The sequence below is a fragment of the Bubalus bubalis genome, chromosome 6, assembly GCF_019923935.1.
Source record: "Bubalus bubalis isolate 160015118507 breed Murrah chromosome 6, NDDB_SH_1, whole genome shotgun sequence".
Lineage (NCBI taxonomy): Eukaryota > Metazoa > Chordata > Mammalia > Artiodactyla > Bovidae > Bubalus > Bubalus bubalis.
This window is the reverse complement of record NC_059162.1, coordinates 113,345,640-113,367,405: the sequence shown is the minus strand read 5'-3', so window position 1 is coordinate 113,367,405 and position 21,766 is coordinate 113,345,640. Positions and strand designations below refer to the sequence as shown.

Genomic DNA, 21,766 nt, shown 5'->3' with positions numbered 1-21,766 from the left:
CAGTGGGTCGTGATGTCTGTACTAAGACTGAAGAGGAGGCCATTTGAATGTCAAGGGCTCAAGGATGCTTACCGCAAGTGCATGCAGTGGGCAGCTGTTGTAAGAGCCTGGATCTCAGGATACAGAGAGGTGAGCAATGTGTGTTTGGAAAGCAGGCACATGGAAGAGGTAACAGAGGAGGGAAGAACTGGGTGAATGAGATCGCAAGAACGGGCGTCAGGGTTTAAACAACTGATCAAGAAAAGGAAGGCAGATTAGACATCAGAGATTTGAAGGGCTAATATTCAGTTGGCAAAAAGCCAAAAAGTGAATGGGATGTGGGCAGGTAATGGCAGCAGCCTTGGACCACAATTTTGTCAAGAAGCTTAGGGCTTTCCCAATGGCTCAGTGGGTAAAGAATCCACCTGCAATGCAGGAGACAGAGGAGACATCTCACAGGTTCCATCCCTGGCTCAGGAAAATCCCATGGAGAAGGAAATGGCAACCCACTCCAGTATTCCTGCCTGGGAAATCCCATGGACACAGGAGCCTGGTGGGCTACAGTCCATGGTGGGGGTTGCAAAGAGCCTGATACGACTGAGTGACTAAGTACAAATACACACACATCATCAAAAAACTTATCTGACGAGGAAGGAGGGAGAGACGGAGGCAGCTGTTAGGGTGAAGAGGCCAGGTCAAAGAAAGGGGCTGTTCTATTTGTTTGCTGTTTAATTTTTGCTCTTAAAGTGGAGAAATATGAACACATTGGCAGCAACACACACAAAAGCCACGGGGAAAAGAGTGAAGGGACAGTTGAGGATCAGGATCCAGGAGGAGAGAAGAGAAAGTGGGAGGTGGGATGGGAGCTGATGAGTGGACTGCAGACATTTGGAGGTGCAGTGGCAGCAGCTATAAGGCATTCCTTCCAGTAGCTTCTATTTCTAATTACACGTTTTTAGCCATGTTCCCTTACCTCAAGGCTGTCACTCAAAGCCAGGGTTTACTCTTGCTCTGGGCCACGGGTTCGAGTACCTTCTATTTCCAAGAGGAAAGTTTCTTCTCATCTCTGAAGACAGAAAGGGAATATACGGGCTCTGTCATTCACATCTAGACCTCAGACAACGCAGACTGTGTGACTATGTGTTAATGAGAAGGATTGTGACCGGCACCACCTGAGCCCCTACTGCCAAGAGGCTCCCCAGGAACACGATGACCTCATCTTCCTTGTCAAGCCTCCCTCACTCTCATCCGCCTGGCGTTAAAGCTGAACGCGTCTCTGTAAGCCCTCGAGGGCAGGGACTGTCACACTGATCCCTCTGTTCTCCGTGGGATCTGCCCAGGGCCCGTCACACACGTTAGTTGAATTAAATTGAATTGTCATGTTCAAAGCAATCTCCGAGATGGCTGCACTTCCGAGTCAATGATGGTCCCAAAGCCCAGAATGTTTCTAGAATTCAGCTCTGGGATTATCTTCCAAGGAATATAAAAAGGATCCGTCACATTAATTTATATCCATATATATGGCAATCCACTCCAGTACTATTGCCTGGAAAATCTCATGGACAGAGGAGCCTGGTAGGCTACAGTCCATGGGGTCGAAAAGAGTCAGACATGACTGAGCGACTTCACTTACTTACTTAAATATATTTGTCCCAAATGACATTTTCCCAGTGTGGTAGCCAGCCCCCAAGATGGACACGTGGTGGTATTCACAGTCTTGAGTATTATCCCACATTGTACCAGGGTCAGTGTGTGTGGCTAATAAACTGTGCAGAAGTGATGCTATATCACTTGCAAAATCAGGAAATAAAAGACTGTGTGTCTTGGACGCTCTGTTGCTTGTTTATTGCTCTCTCTCCCTCTCTTTCTCATCATGTTCTCTGGCAGAAGTCAGTTTTCACGCTATAAGAATACTCAGACAGCCGTGGAAAGGCCCATATGCTAAGAAACCAAAGCCCTCAGTCCAATAGCCCCAAAGAATTGAGCCCTGCCAACCACCACCTAAGTGACCTTGGCAGTGGGCCCCTCAGGCCCAGTCAAGCCTTCAGATGAGGTCTCAGCCATGGTCAATATTTTCCCTGCCACCTTCTAGAGACTCTGAGCCAGAAACACCCAGCTAAGCTACTGCTGGGTTCCTGACCCAGAAACTATCCGACAATAAACGTTTGCTGTTTTAAGGTGCTAGGCTGTATGGTCATTTGACACACCGCAATAGATGGACATGAATTTGAGCAAAACTCCAGGAGTTAGTGGAGGACAGAGGAGCCTGGCGTGTTGCAGTCCACGGTGTCACAAAGAGTTGGACACGACTTAGCGACTGAACAACAATAGACGACTAATGCACCGAAGTTGGTTATTAATCTAATTAACTGAATTTATTTCCAAAAGTAAATCCAAGAGCACATGCTTTCCACTACTATAGACACTCAAAATAATGGGCCCTAGAATCTGCAGATAATTTCAAAAACAAGTGTTCAAAACTGTTCTCAGTAGAGGTCACGTTGTTAGAATAACTGTATTTCTTTCAAAACGGCACACTGAAGGAGGCCTAAACTTAGGCACTTCTTGTAAGCAAGCCTCATGCTGTAAGCTTTAGAACTTCAGACAAATTGGGAGTAAGCTGAAGGGTGGTCAGACACTGAGTGCAATGAAACATTAATACCTGTGTTATTGTAATAGAGAACTCTGATCAGAGAGTAAATTTCACAATTTTTCTGGCACGTGGCCTGGATAAAACAGAAGCTTCAGAGTCTGACGGATCTCTCTCTAGGTCCTGTGTCTGCCACTCCCCACAGGAATCAAAGTTCTACACTGGCCGTGAAGCCTTGAACAAGTTACAGAAGCTCTCTAAGCCTCAGTTTGCTCATCTGCGAAATGGGAAGGAATGTAGTGCTCCGTCGAGATGGTTGTGAAGCTGAAGGAGAAAACTGTCAAAGAATCAGTAGAGGGTGAGCATTTTGTATCACAACAAACATCATGAGTTGTTACTCACCTCTTCTGTGTAAACAGATAACACTCCCGGTTTATAGCGCCATCATGATGGTTAAATGAGAACACTTATTATAAAAGGGAGAAACTAAATAACTGATGGCTCTGTCTGCTGCTGAAAAGTACAGCTGAAGGGGGAGGGTAACGAGGAGCTCATAAGAGCTTGGGATTTTTAGAAAATGCTGCAGACTGGGACAGGAGGGAGGCCAGTGCTAATTTTCTCAGCCAGATTGGATACTTTGAATCCTGATAATTTCAAGTGAGTTTTAATGCCTCAAAGTCAGCTTTTCAGTGATGTGCAAAACAAGTTTATGCAGGACTGTTCTTCTCCTTTTCCTTTAAAATATTTTGTATTTCAGGGGTTTATCTCCTATGACATGGCTTCAGTGCATTCTGGCTTGATCAGAAGGGGATGTGTTGGTATCTGGCAAGAGAAAACGGGACCACTTACCACGTGATCGTTCATAAAGCGGTTCACCTCGGGATCTGTCAGGAGTGAGGCCTGTAACACAGTAACGCTCATAAGGCAATTATGACTGCCCACTTCTGGAAGGTTCTATGACTTTATTACTGAAGCCACAAGTACACCTTTCCCACAAGGAAGCGGTGGAAGATCACCAAAGAGTTTCACTGCCATCAGCTCCAATAGGGAAAATCCTCCCGTTTATCTATTTTATCAATAGGTAAAAATGGTTTCTGCTTCCCTGATGGCTCAGCAGTAAAGAATCTGCCTGCAATGCAAGAGATGCCGGAGATTTAGGAGGCTCTGGGTAGATCCCTGGGTCAGGAAGCTCCCCTGGAGGGAGAAATGGCAGCCCACTCTGGTATTCTTGCCTGGAAAATTCCATGGACCGAGTTACCTGGCAGGTTACAGCCCAAGGGGCCACAAAGAGTTGGATGCAATTGAGCACATACACAAAAATGCTCCCTAAGCCAGAGAACACTAACCTGACCCTCCTTCAGATGAGAGGCTGCTTATGAAGGGGAAGCGGAGAGCCCTCCCTCTCCCAAGCAAGATTCTTAAAGGGATGGCCAGCTCTGGTGACATGGCTGGAGGGTTACAGCCCCCGCCAGTCAGATGAGGCCTAGTCCAGAGCTTTCCACGTGGGCACTGCTGCATGTGCGTTCATGCTCAGTCGCGCCCAACTGTTTGTGACTCCATGTAGTGTAGCCCACAGGGCACCTCTGCCCACGGGATTTTCCAGGCAAGAACACTGGAGTGGGTTGCCATTTCCTCCTCCAAGGGATCGTCCCCACCCAAGGATCAAATCTGCATTTCTTGCATCCCATATTGGCAGGCGGGTTCTTTACCACTAAGCCATCTGGGAAGCCCATGTTTCATTGCATACCTGAGTCCTAAAACTTGCACCCAGGAAGGAACAAGCATGTTCAAGTTCGGGGACCCTCTTAGGGTGAAAACCAGCAACTGTCCTGCCTAACTGGCAGAGACGTTAGAGCCATGAAATGGAAATATGTCTGGAAAGTCTCTGCATAAATGAAAAGAGTTGCTTAAATGAAGAGCTGTGTTGCCTACTGTTAAGAAAGGGGCAAAAGCAAATGTTTATTTTCCATAATTTCTGTCATTGTACAAAGCTTATATAGAGCTATTTCCAGTTTTAAATGATTCCCTGTTAGAGAGCTTCAATATGAAGTTAATTCATGAAAAAAATATTAAAAAGATCTTAATATTAAAAAGGTCTCAACTCACCAAGCACGTAACTGTTTCTTGATGAAGAGGATCCCAAGATATCCCCAAAAAACATCTAATTCAAGCATTGGTATATATCAGCACATGAAAGAGAAAAAGGAAAGACACTGCAAAATATGCAACTATTAACTGGAAGACTCATATAACTTTTTAATGAAATAAGGCAGTAAGCTATATTAAATAATTTAATTAACATATGGTTTTGAATGTATTGGTGTTTAGTCACTGAGTCGTATCTGACCCTTTGTGACCCCACGAATGGTAGGCCTCCAGGCTGTCCTTGGGGTTTCCCAGGCAAGAACACTGGACTGGGTTGCCATTTCCTTATCCAGGGGGATCTTCCCATCCAGGGGTTGAACCCAAGTCTCCTGCTTTGGGAGTGCTGAGTCTTAACTACACTGGGCCACCAGTGAAGTCTGATAGACTCCTGGGCTTATGAAGCAAACTCAGGGATACAAATAGAGGCCTGTCCCCCTCTCCCTAACTCCACTGAACTCCACCCCACACCTCCTGCGTTGGCGGGCATGCCTGTCCCCCTCTCCCTAGCTCCACTGAACTCCACCCCACACCTCCTGCGTTGGCGGGCATGCCTGTCCCCCTCTCCCTAGCTCCACTGAACTCCACCCCACACCTCCTGTGTTGGCAGCAGGTTCTTAACCCTTGAGCCACCAGAGAAGCCGTGTGTGTCTACAGAAGTACACGGGGAAGAGCAACTTATATAAAGTTTAAATCATTTAAAAAGATTTCCACTGGACTTAAAATGACTCCCAGATGTGGACCAGAAAGAAGGAACTCTGTTACATGGACTTGCAGATAGACTGTGTTCAGGTCAAATTTGGGAGTTTTCTTTCTATGAAGTCCCCATATGTGTTCAATAGGAAATGGCGTGCACGAGAAGCCTTCATGAAGCCACTGAAAGCCCAGTGAAGTGAAAGTTGCTCAGTCATGTCTGACTCTTTGCAATCCCATGGACTTAGTCCATGGAATTCTCCAGCCCAGAATACTAGAATGGGTAGCCTTTCCCTTCTGCAGGGGATCTTCTTGACCCAGGGATCGAACCCAGGTCTCCCGCACTGCAGGTGGATTCTATCCCAGCTGAGCCACAAGGGAAGCCCATGAAAGCCCAGAGTCACAAAGTAAGGTAGCAGTTTGGCTCACAACTTTTCTTCCAGTTATCTGGACCACCTACCTGTCACCCTCTCCATCCTTAACAGCCAATAAGCCTGCTGACCTTTGTCAGAGTGACTGGTCTAGGAGGTGGCACAGTTCAGTGGGAGAAAGAATAACTTTTCAATAAATGGTACTGAGACAACTGGATATCCACATGCAAAAGGATGAAGCTGGATCCCTTCCTAATCAAAGTGGGCCATGAATCTCAATGAAAGACTCATACAAACAACAAGATAAAAAAGTAGATCAATTTGACTTCATTAAACTTTAAAACTTGTTCTTCAAAGGGCACCATCAAGAAAGAAAAAAAACCTTACAGATGGGAGAAAACATTGGCAATTTTTTGGGAACTTATATACAAAATATACAAAGAACTCTTCATACTCAACAAGAAGACAAATAACCCAATTTAAAATTGAAAAAGGACTCAAGTAGACCTTTCTCAAAAAAAAGATATACAAATAGCTGATCATTACTTATTAGTGAAGTGAAGTCACTCAGTCGTGTTCGACTATTTGCAACCCCATGGACTGTAGCCCACCAGGCTCCTTCATCCATGGAATTTTCCAGGCAAGTAGGTGGAGTAGGAGTAGGTGTCCATTTCCTTCTCCAGGGTATTACTCATTAGGATAAAGCAAATCAAAATCTTAATAACATACCACTTCACATCCACTAGAATGACTCAAAAAAAAGACAGACAATAACAAGTGTTGATAAGGATGTAGAAACTGGTACTCTCATATACTCTCATATACTGCTGGTGGAAATATAACATGGTATGGCTATTAGGGGAAACTGCTTGGCGGTTTCTCTAAAATTAACACAAAAAGTTAGTTTATGCTCCAGAAATTTCACTTGTAGGTGAATATCCAAGATAGATAAAAATACATGCCTGCACAAAAACTTGTACATGAATGTTCACAGAATCATTATTTAAAACAGCCAAAAAGTAGAAACAACCCCAATTTTGATTAACTAACGAATGGATAAATCAAATGTGGTTTATCCATACAATGGATTGTTATTCCACCACAGAAGAAGTACTGATACATGCTACAACATGTATGAACCTCCAAACATGCTGAGATAAACCAGTCACAAAAGAACACATATTGCATGCTTCTATTAATATTAAATGGCCAGAAAAGTAACTTCATAGACAAAGAAAATATCAATAGATTAGTGGTTACTGAGTGCTGGAAAGAATAGGGTAAGAGGAAGGGGTATTGGAGTTTCTTTTGGAGATGATAAAACGTTCAGGATTTAGATAGCAGTGATACTTGTGTGATCTTCTGAATATACTCAGACCACTGGGTGAACTGTACACATTAAATGGTGAATTGTAGGGTCTGTGAATTGTATTTCAGTAACAGCACTATTTCTTTTTAATGAGACACATGACCCAAGCCAGGCTAATGGTAGGGATGTCATGAGGTTAGAGACAAAGCCTCAGTTTCCTCGTCGGTATGGAGGATATGAATCTGGAGTGGCTTGTGGTCTTGCCTCCGGCTGCAAGGAGAAAACTCCTGAGCAGTAAGAGGAGTGGGGAGAAGGAAAAGATGAAGGTGGCACCAGTATTGTTGACGGTCCCTAAATTGAGTCATCCGCGAGCGCAACTCCTCTCATTTGTTCTGGGAATGTGAGCCAGAGAATCCTCTCATTTCAGCTTAGACCACTTCCAGCGGAAGTTCTATCATTTGAAATGGAAGAGACTAAATAAATGAAATACTTGTAACTCTCCTTCCCCGAGTTCAGAATTCCTGTTCATTCTTTCTCAGTTTCTCCTTTTGGACTGTTTTGGGTCTCAAGGCTGAACTCTAGTCAAACTTCATCCCACCCACTCCAAATCAGAAAGATTTGCCCAAAGTCAAGTCCATTCACCAAGTTACAGATGTTAGCATTGCAATCGGATGGTTGACTGACGTGCCATATAGAAATTGTTTACCCTCTACATACTTCTCTTACAAATTTAAAAACTATAAAAATACATAAATATATTTAAGAATAAAAATAATATTGAAATATTTTAAATAAAACGACCCATAATTTAAATATTTATTTTAAATATTAAAATATAACAATATAAATATTTAAATATTAAATACTTTATAAAATAGTAAAACTATAAAAATAATTAAAACTACCCATAATTTAAGTATTTATTTGGTTAAGAGAGAATATTAGCAATTTTAGAAATTTATTTTTTCAAACATTTTAACAAAGCTTTTATACTTATTATAACTATATAGTGGAAAACCCAAGTTTTTTATATTAGAGACACTTTCTCTTACTGTATTCTTGCCAGATAATTTCCATTTGAGCTAAGTCTTATTTCATAATAAAAACTTATTTATTATATAAAATGTTATTTACTTTTATATAAATAAGGCATTTCATAACAATATTTCATAATAATTGGGATTTTTCGGTCTTATTCTCTATTTTTGGCTTCCATCTTTCTTTACATTATATTCCTTTCTCTGGAAATTCTCTTACGATCTACATATATTTTTTAAGTGGTCTTTATATTCATTACTCTGAGGGTTTTTTTTTTTTCAGTTTTCTTTTATTTCCTACTTTCAATAACGATTTATTTTTTCTTTGTCTAAACTCATCGCAATCAATTGTCTTTCGCATTTGTAGTACCCCCATTTATTTCACTGAAAATGGCTAACAGCTGTCATCTAATTTTTCTTTCTCGTTCATAGAAGAAACCTATTTTAGAGTTTCCAGGAATTACTTTAAACTTCCATCTGCTTTCTCCTCTCTCTTTCAAGTTGCAGAATCCTTTAATTTAAGGAATTTTGTACTTCCTCATAATTTTTTACAGTTTCCTAATCTTTGAGGGAAAGAAAGCTGGGAGTTTGTTTTTAAAATTGGGTTTGTTTCAGCGACTGACTTTCTATCAGAGCCTTCATACAAAAGTTGGGATTGGAAGAAAAGTGAGTAGTTTTCAGTCTGCGATGAGAAAGTTGCTACAGGTTTGTGGGCTGTGCAAGAATCAACTTCGCAAATCAGAGATGGAGGAGGGATTAAACGGGGGCCCACTGTTAAAGGTCGCAGAAGAACTGGCATCCCTTTCTCGGGACGTTCACCACTAACTCCCAGCTCTCCCTAGCATCCTGCCTCACCTGCCTGCCAGCCTCCCAGTGCTCCGTTCTTACTGAGGGCCAGTCTGTTCTCCATCTATTCTGTACCTCCCTACTTATAATTCTCAAGTAGCCCCAAGCCAAGGATCCTGACAAGACCCATGAGGCCCAACCTGACTGGGCTCGGGTCCTCTCCAGCCCCACCTTCTGCCTCTCTTCTCACATTCTGCTCCCAGTTACAATGGATCTCTGTCCATTTCAACCCTTCAGCTTGGCTCCTCTCACACTCCGGGAACTCCGTCGTGCCTCCCCTGTGCTTGAAATCTCTCCCTCCCGCCCCTCCACACCCTGTGCCCTTCATCCTGAGGTCACCCACCCTCTAGTTTCCCTGGAAAACCTGCTCTGCCCACATGCATCCATCCTCCCACTGTGTGTTCCCAAAAGCCTGTCTGGTAGTCTGGGTAACCGCTGCATAACGGATACCCCAGACTGGTCTGCAGACCCCACAAGGGCCGGAGATGTGTCTTTCTTGCTCTTGGCTGTCTCCTGGCTTTCCCCACATAAACCACAAACTCAACACAAAATGCTTGTGACATGATGCTTGGTCCTTGTCACTTCTGGCTTAGCTTGGCCAGGCATGCACCAGTGTGTCAGCTGTGAAGCTGACCTCACTTCCTGAATTCTTTACTGGAGTCAAACAGGAGGCCCTGGGTACCTGAACTAGCGGCAGGGAGACAGGAAATCACCCAGAAATCACCCGGAGATTGACCCCCAAACATTGCCAGTGAGAACGAGATCGATCAACAAGGTTACGCTCAACTGAACATTTTTGCACAATTCTCCTTCTAACGGTAAAGCCACCCCTGTGGTGTCAGAGAAGACTCTTGAGAGTCCCTTGGACTGCAAGGAGATCCAACCAGTCCATCCTAAAGGAAATCAGTCCTAAATATTCATGGAAGAGCTAATGCTGAAGCTGATCAGCCAATCCTTTGGCCACCTGATGCAAAGAACTGACTCATTTGAAAAGACCCTGATGCTGGGAAAGATTGAAAGCAGGAGGGCAAGGGAACGACAGAGGATCAGATGGTTGGATTTCCTCACTGACTCAATGGACATGAGTTTGAGCAAGCTCCAGGAGTTGGTGATGGACAGGGAAGCCTGGCGTGCTGCAGTCCGTGGGGTCGCAGAGAGTCAAACACGACTGAGCGACTGAACTGAACTGTAACAGGAGTTCCTCAGTCATGAGTGTCACTCCTTCCTAGCTCTAAAATGGACTTCCATATAAAATATGTAAGGCCCAGGTCTTCCCTGGCAGTCCAGTGGCTAAGACCACACTCCCAATGCTGGGGTCATGGGTTCATTCTCTGGTCTGGGAATTAAGATCCCACATGCCAAATTATGAGGCAACAAATAAATAAACAAACAAACAAATAGGTAGGGCCTGGGTATGTTCATAACACAGGAACATTACTTTTATGTATAATTCTTGAAGTTGAAATTTTATACTCTTCTCATGTAATTTTCACTACAGATTTAAACCTTGAAAAAAATGAATAAAAGTATCAGCAGAGAAAGACATTGCTGTTCAGGTTTGGCTTTGTAATGGCAGAAACATTTTTAAATAGCAGTGAAGGATAGATTATCCCATTAATAATAAGCAAACATATACCAGTTATGCTTTTATTCTTCATACTATATGTATCATACAGCTATAATTTCTTCCCCAGCTTTATTGTATGTGTTTAATTATTGACTAAACTTCTACCCTGTATTAAACATTGTCCTAGACGATAAAACTGGAGAAGGAAATGGCAACCCACTCCAGTGTTCTTGCCTGAAGAATCCCATGGACGGAGAAGCCTGGTAGGCTGCAGTCCATGGGGTCGCACAGAGTCGGACACGACTGAAGCAACTTAGCAGCAGCAGACGATAAAACAAACATTCCCTGCCCTCATGAGATATATACTTCAGTAAGAAAATCAGACACTAAGTAATATAATTCCAAGTCAGAACTTTACATGTTATTGATTTCTCAGTATTATTGCAGATGATTATCAATGCAATTGAGGGGGAAAAGATGTGTTCTTTCATTTACTGAGCATCTGTTATGTGCTAGACTCTGGACCAGATCTTTTATATCCATGAACTTACTTGGTTTCCTCAACATCCTATTGGGTGATCTTTATTACTGGTATGTAACAGATGGAGAAGCCTCAGATTCATGGAGATTAAATATCCTAACCTAAGTTGCAGAGCTGGTAAATGAACACTGATCTGTCCAAAATGGCCCCCTTCATTCCACTAAACTAGAGAGGCAGTGAATTACACACTTAAATCTAGAACTTTTGCTCATTGTTTTCTTAAGCTCATGTTCAAAATCTTAGAGAGGTGGGATTGGAAGAAGTAAGGGACATTGAATGTGAGTTTGCAGGTCCAGACACTTGCCCAGACGCCTGATGGTCCAGCTGCTCTATCACACCTCGAAGGATGCCAAGCCCCTGTGCATACCTCTTCACTGCTGCTGGACCCAGAGCTGGAGGACCAGTGGCAGCGAACCCACACGTTCTGCACCTGTTCAGCAGACATCCGCACCGTGCTTCTGCAAACAGCCACGGGCTGGAAAAGAAGAAATGGTGAGTTCTATGCCCAGCATCTTGGGTAAACCGCTAGGCCCTCCCCAAGAAATCAGGCAACATCATAGGGCTTGTCACAATGGTGCAAACAGGAAGGAAGAATTTGGTCATTTCATTTTTCCCATTTCATTTTCATTTCTCAAAACCTAAGCTAAAGCAAACGGTGACTGAAGCATCTCTTGAGCGCTTGCTACATTACAAGTCCCCTGGAAAGCAAACACTCCCTCACTGAGCACTGAGCTGGTTACCTTGCATGGTTTCCCATGAGAACAAGAATTGGGAAGATCCCCAAAGGCCTCTGCTCTGCTCTCCCTTGGTCTCAGATTTCCTTCAGATGCTAGTGACACTCGGGTTTGGGGTGTTTGTGAAACAATCACGGCAAAAATTTCCACGGAACAACAAAACAAAGGGTCTTCTTTTCAGAATTGATATTGCTATCTAGCAACACAGACGTCATCACACCAGTAACATGACAAAACCCTGACACCCATGGAACAACACCTCGGAGAGTGAGTCTGGGGTGGTGGTGTTGGCCTGTACAGGCGGTCTCCTACCCTTGGCGATAACCAAGCGTGGGGCCATGTGCTGGTCACTGGAGAAGCAGAACTGACCAGGCTACAGTCCTGACCCCCGTGGACCACAAGCTGGTGAGGGAGATGGATTTTTGCATGACAGTCAACACTAAAACATGCACCTCACCCCAGGAACACAGCTGGCATTTTGAATTAAGATAGAATTTGAAGTGTCTCAAGGATTTTTCTTTGTTATTGGCCCCTTTGTATTCACTTTGCCTGGCACCATCATTATGCCCATTTTAAAGAGCAGAAAACTGAAGCAACAGGGGTTAAATGACTTGCCAGGATTACTCAGGATGGCAGACTCCAGAGCTTAAGTCCTTGACCACAAAGTCACACTGCCCCCCAGGGAACAGCGTGAACACAGTTAATGGTGCCTCCGAGGGTGGCCGGACACCAGACACAGTCAAGACCTTGGTGTGACTTTGCATCGGCTCCGGGTGATGCAGGAAGGCAGAGCTCTCTCGCGTTTGTTTCCCGGCTGGTGGCCTTTGCCCCACACTCACCACGTGGTAGCCCCTCTGGAAGTCACAGGTGGCGGGGTCTGCCTCAGATTCCCTCCTGCACGTCGTCTCTTGAATCCTGAACTCTAAGTCCATGGTCAAGCTGTCCTCGTCCAGGGCGTTGACCTTCACAAAAACAAAGGGGCAGCTTGCTACAGATGTGCTTCTGAAGGTCACGTGCTAGAAATGTTTCTCCCTGCACAAGAAGAAAAGGTGCCAGAATCTCCCCCCACTAAAGCTTTCAACTGTCACCCTCATTCTGAAGACCAGGGCAGGAAGCACTCTACGAAAGTTCACAGGACTTCACTGAGACAACGGAACCTGGACGTGGGTGTCCTGACTCCAAGCTTATTCTAATGACCTCTGTACAGTGGATCCTCATTATTTACCAATTCCATACTTGCAAATTTCCTTAAATGTATATTCAACCCCAAGTCACTCCTGGGTGCTGTCACTGCTGCTCATGGACACACGCTGAGCAGCAAAGAACTGGAGTGGCCCGATGCACACGCTCCTGCCCAGGGGCAGACAAGGTGATGCTCTCCTCCTTGCTCCCAGACTGTACGCAAGTCATTTTTATGGTCCATTTTGTGGCATGTTTTTCTCATTTTTGTGCTTTTCCTGGGTGATCTTGCTATTGAAATTGGCCCTCAAGCCTAGTGCTGACAAGCTGTCTAGTTTCCCAAGTGCAGAAAGGCTATGATGTGCCTGCCGGAGAAAATACATGTGTTAACTGAGCTCCGTTCAGGCCCGAACTATAGCGCTGTTGCAGTGTGTGTGTGTGTGTGTGTGTGTGTGTGTGTGTGAAAGAGAGAGCGCACGCACCTGTGTTCAGTCATGTCCGACTTTTTGTGACCCTGTGGACTGTAGCCTGCCAGGCTCCTCTGTCCATGGAATTTCCCAGGCAAAAATACTGGAGTGGGTTGCCATTTCCTCCTCCAGGGGATCTTCCTAAACCAGGGATCAAACCCACATCTCCTGCATTGGCAGGCAGATTCTTTACCACTAACGCCACCTGGGTAGCCCCTACAGACCACTTACAGATGGAGAACAAAGGGATGCTTTGCTTTGGAAACAGGTAACAGGCTCCAGCTTGGGATGGGGCTGGGGGTCCTCATGTCTCTTTCTGACACAGAATGAGGAAGGCTGATACAAGCAGAGTTCTCTGAAAACAAGTAGGACTAAAACTCAGTCTTGACATTATTTCCCACCTTGTTTATTGATAATTTTTAAATATCAGATACTAAATATGAGTCTCATTAAACAAGTAAAACCTCGTTTATCAGCTGGAGCGCGCTGTTCAGTTTCTCTGCTCCCTCTGCCCCTACCTGCCCCCTGCTCCCCGCATCATCCCCTCCTCCATTATGCTTCCACAGTTTTCCTTAAAGCAATCTGATGAAAGCTGGCAGGACAAAGGCATAGTTCAAAAGATGCAAATGTGGGGGTTTGAATACTGATCATTTTGTTGAACTGTGAGATTATTTTGCAACCGTTTTTGCATCTCTAAGCACAACTCCAGAATATGGAGAAAAGCCTAATAGCTCTGTTTTTTCATTTGATTTCACTTTCAGCCAATTTCTTCTCTGTGTTTTTTGAAAAAGGTAGACCAACCCAAATACTCAACAGTAAGAAATCAATTGGAGAAAATCCCAAACCCAGCATTATGGCTGAAATTAAAAGGCAGTACTTTATAATCAGTGTTACAGCGTGGTCCTGTTTTTCTTTAAAAATGTATTTTATACCCACATATGAAGAGAAAAGATCCAAAAGACATCTGCCACGTGTCTGTAGTGGGCGTCTCAGAGGACTGAATGGTAGATGTTACTTTTAGTTTTTTCCTTCTTGTTGAGTCTTGTGACTCTATACTAAGTATATTCTGATTTTTTTTTACTCTTCAAAAAGAAATAAAAATATATAAGCCACAAAAGGCCCATAACAATTCCTTTTTGAGATTATAATGTTTAATGTTATGTGTCCACTTAGCTGGGCCACAGTGTCCAGATCTGTGGTCAAATATTAATCTGGATGTTTCTATGAAGGTGTTTTTGGATAAAATTAAAGTGGTGGGCTTTGAGAAAAGCGGATTACCCTTCTTCCTGTGGGTGGGCCTCGTCCAATCACTTGAAGGCCCAAATAGAACAAAGACTGACCTTTTCCTCAGCAGGAAGGAATTCTGCCAGCAGATGGCCTTCAGACTTTACCTGTGATGTCAGTTCTTCCCTGGGTCTCCAGCCTGCTCGCTCACCCTGCAGACTTTGGCAGCACCAAGCCTCCGCAACACTGTGGGCCAATTCTTTTAAATCAATCTCCCTGTCTGTCTGTCTCTCTCTCTCAGTTCTGTTTCTCTGGAGAAGCCCAACTAACACAGAGATCACTTGGGTTTTTCAAACTAAGCCCTTAAGATTGGACAAAGAGTAAATCTCGGGTATATCTGCCTAGAATAATGTATGAAGACAAAAAGCAAAAAATGCAAAGAAAAGGAAAGGTAAAAGTGGACAGGAGGACAGGAATGGGCACAGTCACAGAAAGGATCCCCAAGCTTCCGTGGCTTTGCCCCGAATGTCCCAGAATCCATCCACTCCCCACCCTCCTGGCACCAAGGGGCTCAGTGCAATCATTGGTCATTGCCTGTTTCCCACGGTCACTGTCTGGGCCTCCTCCCTTGCATTCCACTTCAGAGATCTTTGAAGGTCTTCTCTCACTTTATTTAAAGCCCCACCCCTACCCCCTCCAGGGGGTAGTTCCACAGATGGAGGTTCTCCTCCCTGAGTCTTAGCTCAAATATGGCATCTCCGTGGATACGTCTGTCCATCTGACAGCTGCCCCAGCCCAGATCCATCCATCCATCCTCCTGTTTTATTTTCTCTACAGGACTCTCCACTCTCTGAGACTTCCTTCACTTTTTTATGTATTTTCACCCCATTCTCCTTCATCGCCTTCTTCCCTCTCCCTCCCCTTCCTCTCTCTCTGCAATGGACTCTGAGCTCCATGGAAGTGTCAGCTACAACTTGGCACTTGCCATCTACCTGTGGACTGTAGCCCCCTAGGCTCCTCTGTCCATGGAATTTTCCAGGCAAGAATACTGGAGTGAGTTGCCGTGCCCTCCTCCAGGGGATCTTCCCAACCCAAGGACTGAACCCAAGTCTCTTAAGTCTCCTGCATTGGCAGGCAGGTTCTTTGCCACTAGCGCCACCTGGGAAGCCCATTATCTACCTCTGCTGCTGCTGCTGCTGCTAAGTCGCTTCAGTCGTGTCCGACTCTGTGTGACCCCATAGACGGCAGCCCACCAGGCTCCCCCATCCCTGGGATTCTCCAGGCAAGAACACCGGAGTGGGTTGCCATTTCCTTCTCCAACGCATGAAAGTGAAAAGTGAAAAGTGAAAATGAAGTCGCTCAGTCATGTCTGACTCTTCGCGACCCCATGGACTGCAGCCCACCAGGCTCCTCCGTCCATGGGATTTTCCAGGCAAGAGTACTGGAGTGGGTTGCCATTACCTTCTCCGTTATCTACCTCTACAAAGATTAAATCAAGTGTTGCTGCAGTGCTGAACTTCAACACCTCTTGAAGGAGTTAAGAGTGGAGAGCAGGAAGGAGGCACTCTGTACTCAGGATAAAACCAGCAGGACACGTCTTCAGAGAGTCAGATATTCTCAGGAGCTGATTTTACAAATCCAATTCTTGTATCTCCTCATCTCTAGAAAAGCACTAAAATTCTTCATGATTTTCATGAGAAAATCCTGTTTCTCCTGACTAGAAGAAGCTTCATGAGACCACCAGAAACTTTTGAAAAAATAAATGTACTTGACTGCATGTATTCCCCCTTTACCAAAATCACATATATACTGTCCTTCCCTGCTATCTCTTTGGAGCAGTTTCTCAAAGCTTTCGAGTTACTGTCTCCAGGGCTGCAGTCCTCTTTTTGCCCCAAATAAAACTTAACTCACAGCTCTCACGTTGTGCATCTTTTTAAGTCAACACAAGCCCAGTCTGGTCCATCCTGTCTTCCTCATCCCCAATACAGGATCCACGTCCACCTTGTTTTTCTCTGCTTGTGTCCACTGAGGGAATAGTCTGAATGAGCCTGATGTCGAGGAGCAAGGAAATCTTCATGACTGAAGTCCCATTTCCCCACGTTTCCCCATTCTTTTCTAAACTTGGAGTCCAAGGGATAAGTTATTCAAAGTCAATTGAAGAGTATTTAATCCAGGTCTGCTGGGCAAACCCAATGGTTCTTAACCCTGACTACACATCAGAATGACCAGGAAGCATGTGAGAATGTGAGCTCCACCCTCAGAGACTGGGACTTAATTAGTCACCTTCCCTCTTGGATGTCAAGTATATTTCTTTCTGTTTTTTAATTTAGATTCTTTTCCCATATAAGCTACCAAGAGGCATCAGGAATATTTCAGTCTCTCAGGTGATGCTGACATGTAGCCAGATCAAGAATCACTGGGTTTTTGAGATATTTTGTTTTTAAGCCACACCATGTGGCAAGTAGGATTAGTCCCCCCACCAGGGATCGAACCAGTGCCCCATGTATAGGGGGTATGGAGTCTTAACCACTGGACCACCAGGGAAATCTCATGAAGCACTGGACTTAGGAAGCAAACTCAGGGATAAATATCAAGGTCTGACCCCTCTCCCTGAGTCCACTGAACTCTATCCCAAACCTCCCACATATACACAAACATGACAAAACCACTTATTTCCTTTGGACATATTCCTAGAAATGAAACTATGAGATCAAAAGTTATATTTGCTATTTTTAATGTTTAACATGTTTATAAATATGCTTAATGCATGTTTCCAAATTGTTTCCCACTTATTTCCTTTAGACGTAGTCCTAGAAATGAAACTAAAAGATCAAAAATTATATTTGCTATTTTTAATGTTTAACGTGTTTATAAACATTCTTAACGCTTATTTCCAAATTGCTTCCCAAAGATAATCTTACCAAATTACCCTCTCTCTAGCAATGTTTGAGATTTCCCTTTTTCTTTTCTCCTTCCTTTTCACCTTGGTATTTTAATTGTGATTTTGTTGGCTGTTAGAGAGGTGACGTATTTTCTCCAATGCTTCGGGTGCATTTGTATTCCTTCTTTTGTGAGTTGTTTTGTACCCTCAGTGCCAGAGATCTGTTCCTTCATCTCTTTCCTGAGCTCTTTGCTTGACTCTGAGTGGATCTCTCAGGTCTACTGTTATGGGGGCGGGGGGGAAGCTGGCATATTTGGGGCCACATTTAGGTCATTTGTAGAAGGTATGACTAACACGTACTCCTTTCCCTATTTGGAACCAGACATGCAGATGACACCACCCTTATGGCAGAAAGTGAAGAACTAAAAGAGCCTCTTGATGAAAGTGAAAGAGGAGAGTGAAAAAGTTGGCTTAAAGTTCAACATTCAGAAAACTTAGATCATGGCATCTGGTCCCATCACTTCATGGCAAATAGGTGGGGAAACAGTGGTAGACTTTTTTGGGGGGGAGCTCCAAAATCACTGCAGATGGTGACTGCAGCCATGAAATTAAAAGCCACTTACTCCTTGGAAGAAAAGCTATGACCAACCTAGACAGCATATGAAAAAGCAGAGACATTACTTTGCCAAAAAATGTCCATCCAGTCAAGGCTATGGTTTTTCCAGTAGTCATGTATGGATATGAGAGTTGGGCTATAAAGAAAGCTGAGCGCCGAAGAATTGATGCTTTTGAACTGTGGTTTTGGAGAAGACTCTTGAGAGTCCCTTGGACTGCAAGGAGATCCAACTAGTCCACCCTAAAGGAAATCAGTCCTGAATATTCATTGGAAGGACTGAAGCTAAGCTGAAACTCTAATACTTTGTCTATGTGAAGAACTGACTCATTTGAAAAGACCCTGATGCTGGGAAAGATTGAAGGTGGGAGGAGAAGGGGATAACAGAGGATGAGATGGTTGGATGTCATCACCAACTCAATGGACATCAGTTTGAGTAAACTCTGGAAGTTGGTGATGGACAGGGAGGGCTGGCATGCTGCGGTTCATGGGGTCGCAAAGAGTCAGACACGACTGAGCGACTGAACAAAACTGAACAAGTATAATAAAAAGCAAAATGTGAACCACTTCTAAAAAAGAAAGAAGCGTCACCAGGACAGATGAAAAAGGGAGAGTTTTCCTTCCACTGGGAGAAGGGAAGTTTTCATGGCAGAGACATGGTGATGGAACTTGGCCAGTGAATTTGAATAATGAGAGAAGGCTGGAAAGAAACAAAATTAGGCAGAATTCCAGAGAGAAGGCAGCCTACTGGAGGTGGAGGGGCATCTCCTGCTTGTGTTCTCATCAAGGGTCCCACACACGGGTATGTTTATTTGCAGGTGCCTGTGTGTCTGGGCTCAGATGTCTGATACCAAGATGGCCCCATGTGCTGGAATGTGCTCTGGATGACAACACCTCATGCTAGCTCAGCCCCACTGGCCAGATTTCCATGGTGTCAGCAACTGGTTTTCTCAGGAGCTGTCCTCAGGCTCTTATTCACTTAATTAACTACTAACTTTCTTCTGTAGCAGGCACTAGCTAAATTACAAGTAAATCTAAACTGTCTATTTGCAAGCTTGGCAAAAGGACACAGATACCCACCCCGCCACGTACATGGATTTCATTAAAAGTGAAAGATGGAAGCCAGTACAGCCAGTGTGGGAGGGAGAGGTTCTTTATTCCGTCCAGTACCCCTCCAGAAGGAGCTCTCCCTTTGGCTTGGCAGCTGACCACATATATCTTCCAGGGTCTCCGCACTGTGACAGCCAGACCAAGTGACTGACTCTGTCTACAGCAGCCTAGTTCTGGGCACGGTGCCTTGCTGAACCATCATCTTCATTACCTATGACCCAATTAGAAAAGACAACTGGGACAATTCGATACATTTCCCGGGAATATGGAATGAGAAACTGAGCCATTTTCTGAAGAAGCAGGGTCAAGATGAATGTACTGATATTTTATCTGGAGAATCTGCCCACAAGGCAGGAGGCACAAGAGAAGCTGGTTGGATCCCAGGACTGGGAAGATCCCCTGGAGGAGGAAATGGCAAACCACTCCAGTATTCTTGCCTGAAAAATCCTATGGACAGAGGTACCTGGTGGGCTATAGCCCAAAGAGTCACAAAGAGTTGAACACGACTGAGCTATCACGCATACAAGGTGGTACCCCGCAGGGATGGGAGACGTGAGCACGAAGGTGGAGGGGATGCAATGGCCCTCTGACCTCTGTGAGAAAGCGGGCATTGCTTGCACCCCTGGTCATTTCTCCTTCATTCGCAGTTTCCCGGATGGCCTGGCTGCAACGAGTTCTCACTCTTAAGACCTGGAACCTTGTAGAAGCTCCCCACCTCTCATCTTAGTCTTAACTCTGCTGGAGGATATTTCTGCTCCCCCTTGCTGAAGACAACGTGCAGGCAGCGGAGCCACCCGGGGCCCAGCGAGGGGACAGACGACCGCTGACTAGTTTCTCATTTCCTTTGAAGGATAATTCTGTGTTTCTTTCTTTGCCAATCATGGTCTTAGTCATTGGAAGCCCATGAAAATTCATCTTTTCCCCATTTCCCCAAGCTAACAGGAAACAGATGATTACCAAATTGACAAAGGAAAGTGGATTTCTTTGGCTCAAAAGCCAGAATTTATTTCCTATAAGTATTAGGAGCAGAACTGCTAAACTTGAAAAGACCTCATTTCTAATAAAAAAGCAGTTTTTAATAAACGTCTCAGAAAGAACCATGGGGACTTTCGGTCTAGAAGCAGAGAGTAACATCTGGAAACAGGAAATGAGGCCAGAGGGAAGAAAACTGAAAGAAGAATCAGGCATCTGAGGTAGCTTTGAGAGCTTTATGACAATCGTAATTAAATCCTTTCTCTCTCAAAAAAAGAATGTGAAGAGATGAGTAGCTGTTATCTTTTTAAACTGGAAAAATTTTAATGTGTACCCCCAAAAAACGACAAAAGGAAAAAAAGCAAAACAGTATAGAGAAGATGTAACAGGCACTTACTCTTTTAATTGAGCTTCTGAACGCCCGAAACAGATAGGGGCTCAGTGACTGGGAATTCACTTTTGCCACAGAGGCGCTGAGAGCCTCCTTCAGGGAAGCCGGGTCATAGTCATACACCGGGAAACCTGGGTACACAGGCACACAGGGGCACAGTGAGTCAGGATCCAGGGTCCAAACAGAGCCACATCATCAAGGGCAGGCAACCCTGGTCCCCAAGCTCCTTACCTTTACAGGTCCAGTGGTTCATTCCAAGGACAAATATCACCAACATCTTCATCACCATCTTCTCCATTATGGGAAGAACAATTTCAGTGCAGAGACAGGGAGATTGTCTGCGTGCCTTTGGGGCTGACCAGTTGTCCTGAAAGCAGCTGTTTATCAGTGTGACCTGGCTTGGTCTTTCCAACTGGAGCAGACGGGGGCTTCAACAGAGACTCTAATTGATCCTAGGATCAATATTTACTTCTGGCTTTTCCAATGGATAAGGTCCAGTTGGAGGCCACTTTTGGAGTTTGGACCTCAACACAGGACTTCAGCCCACAGCAAAAGCCATCAAGAGGCGGGGACTCTGTGTGCACTTTTTGTTTTTCTCTATTTTAATTTCATCCAGATGGACTGTCTATTTCTCTTTATTTCATTTCATTTTTAGAGGGAGAGATGTAATCTTTCAACAAAATGCTTAATTTTTTATTTTTTTTAAGATTTTTTAAAAATTTTATTTTATTTAACTTTACAATATTGTATTGGTTTTGCCATATATCAAAATGAATCTGCCACAGGTATACATGTGTTCCCCATCCTGAACCCTCCTCCCTCCTCCCTCCCTATACCATCCCTCTGGGTCTTCCCAGTGCACCAGCCCCAAGCATCCAGTACTGTGCTTTGAACCTGGACTGGCGACTTGTTTCATATATGATATTATACATATTTCAATGCCATTCTCCCAAATCATCCCACCCTCTCCCTCTCCCTCTCCCACAGAGTCTAAAAGACTGTTCTATACATCAGTGTCTCTTTTGCTGTCTCGTATACAGGGATATTGTTACCATCTTTCTAAATTCCATATATATGCGTTAGTATACTGTATTGGTGTTTTTCTTTCTGGCTTACTTCA

At 44.3% G+C, this 21,766-nt stretch overlaps 1 protein-coding gene across 1 annotated transcript in view; it reads right to left on the bottom strand.

Moving 5' to 3' along the window:
• The window catches only part of SPP2 (secreted phosphoprotein 2), a 28,171-nt gene extending 7,085 nt beyond the window's left edge, over positions 1 to 21,086 (bottom strand). The window contains exons 1-7 of the mRNA XM_006053727.3: positions 20,878 to 21,086; positions 20,653 to 20,777; positions 12,649 to 12,771; positions 11,443 to 11,550; positions 4,676 to 4,730; positions 3,419 to 3,469; positions 953 to 1,045 (exon numbers count right to left, since the gene is read on the bottom strand). Coding sequence (XP_006053789.1) covers positions 963 to 1,045; positions 3,419 to 3,469; positions 4,676 to 4,730; positions 11,443 to 11,550; positions 12,649 to 12,771; positions 20,653 to 20,777; positions 20,878 to 20,944 — 612 coding nt within the window. The 5' untranslated portion in view covers positions 20,945 to 21,086 and the 3' untranslated portion in view covers positions 953 to 962. The remainder of the gene's footprint in view (positions 1 to 952; positions 1,046 to 3,418; positions 3,470 to 4,675; positions 4,731 to 11,442; positions 11,551 to 12,648; positions 12,772 to 20,652; positions 20,778 to 20,877) is intronic.
• Between the last annotated feature and the right edge of the window lie 680 nt (positions 21,087 to 21,766).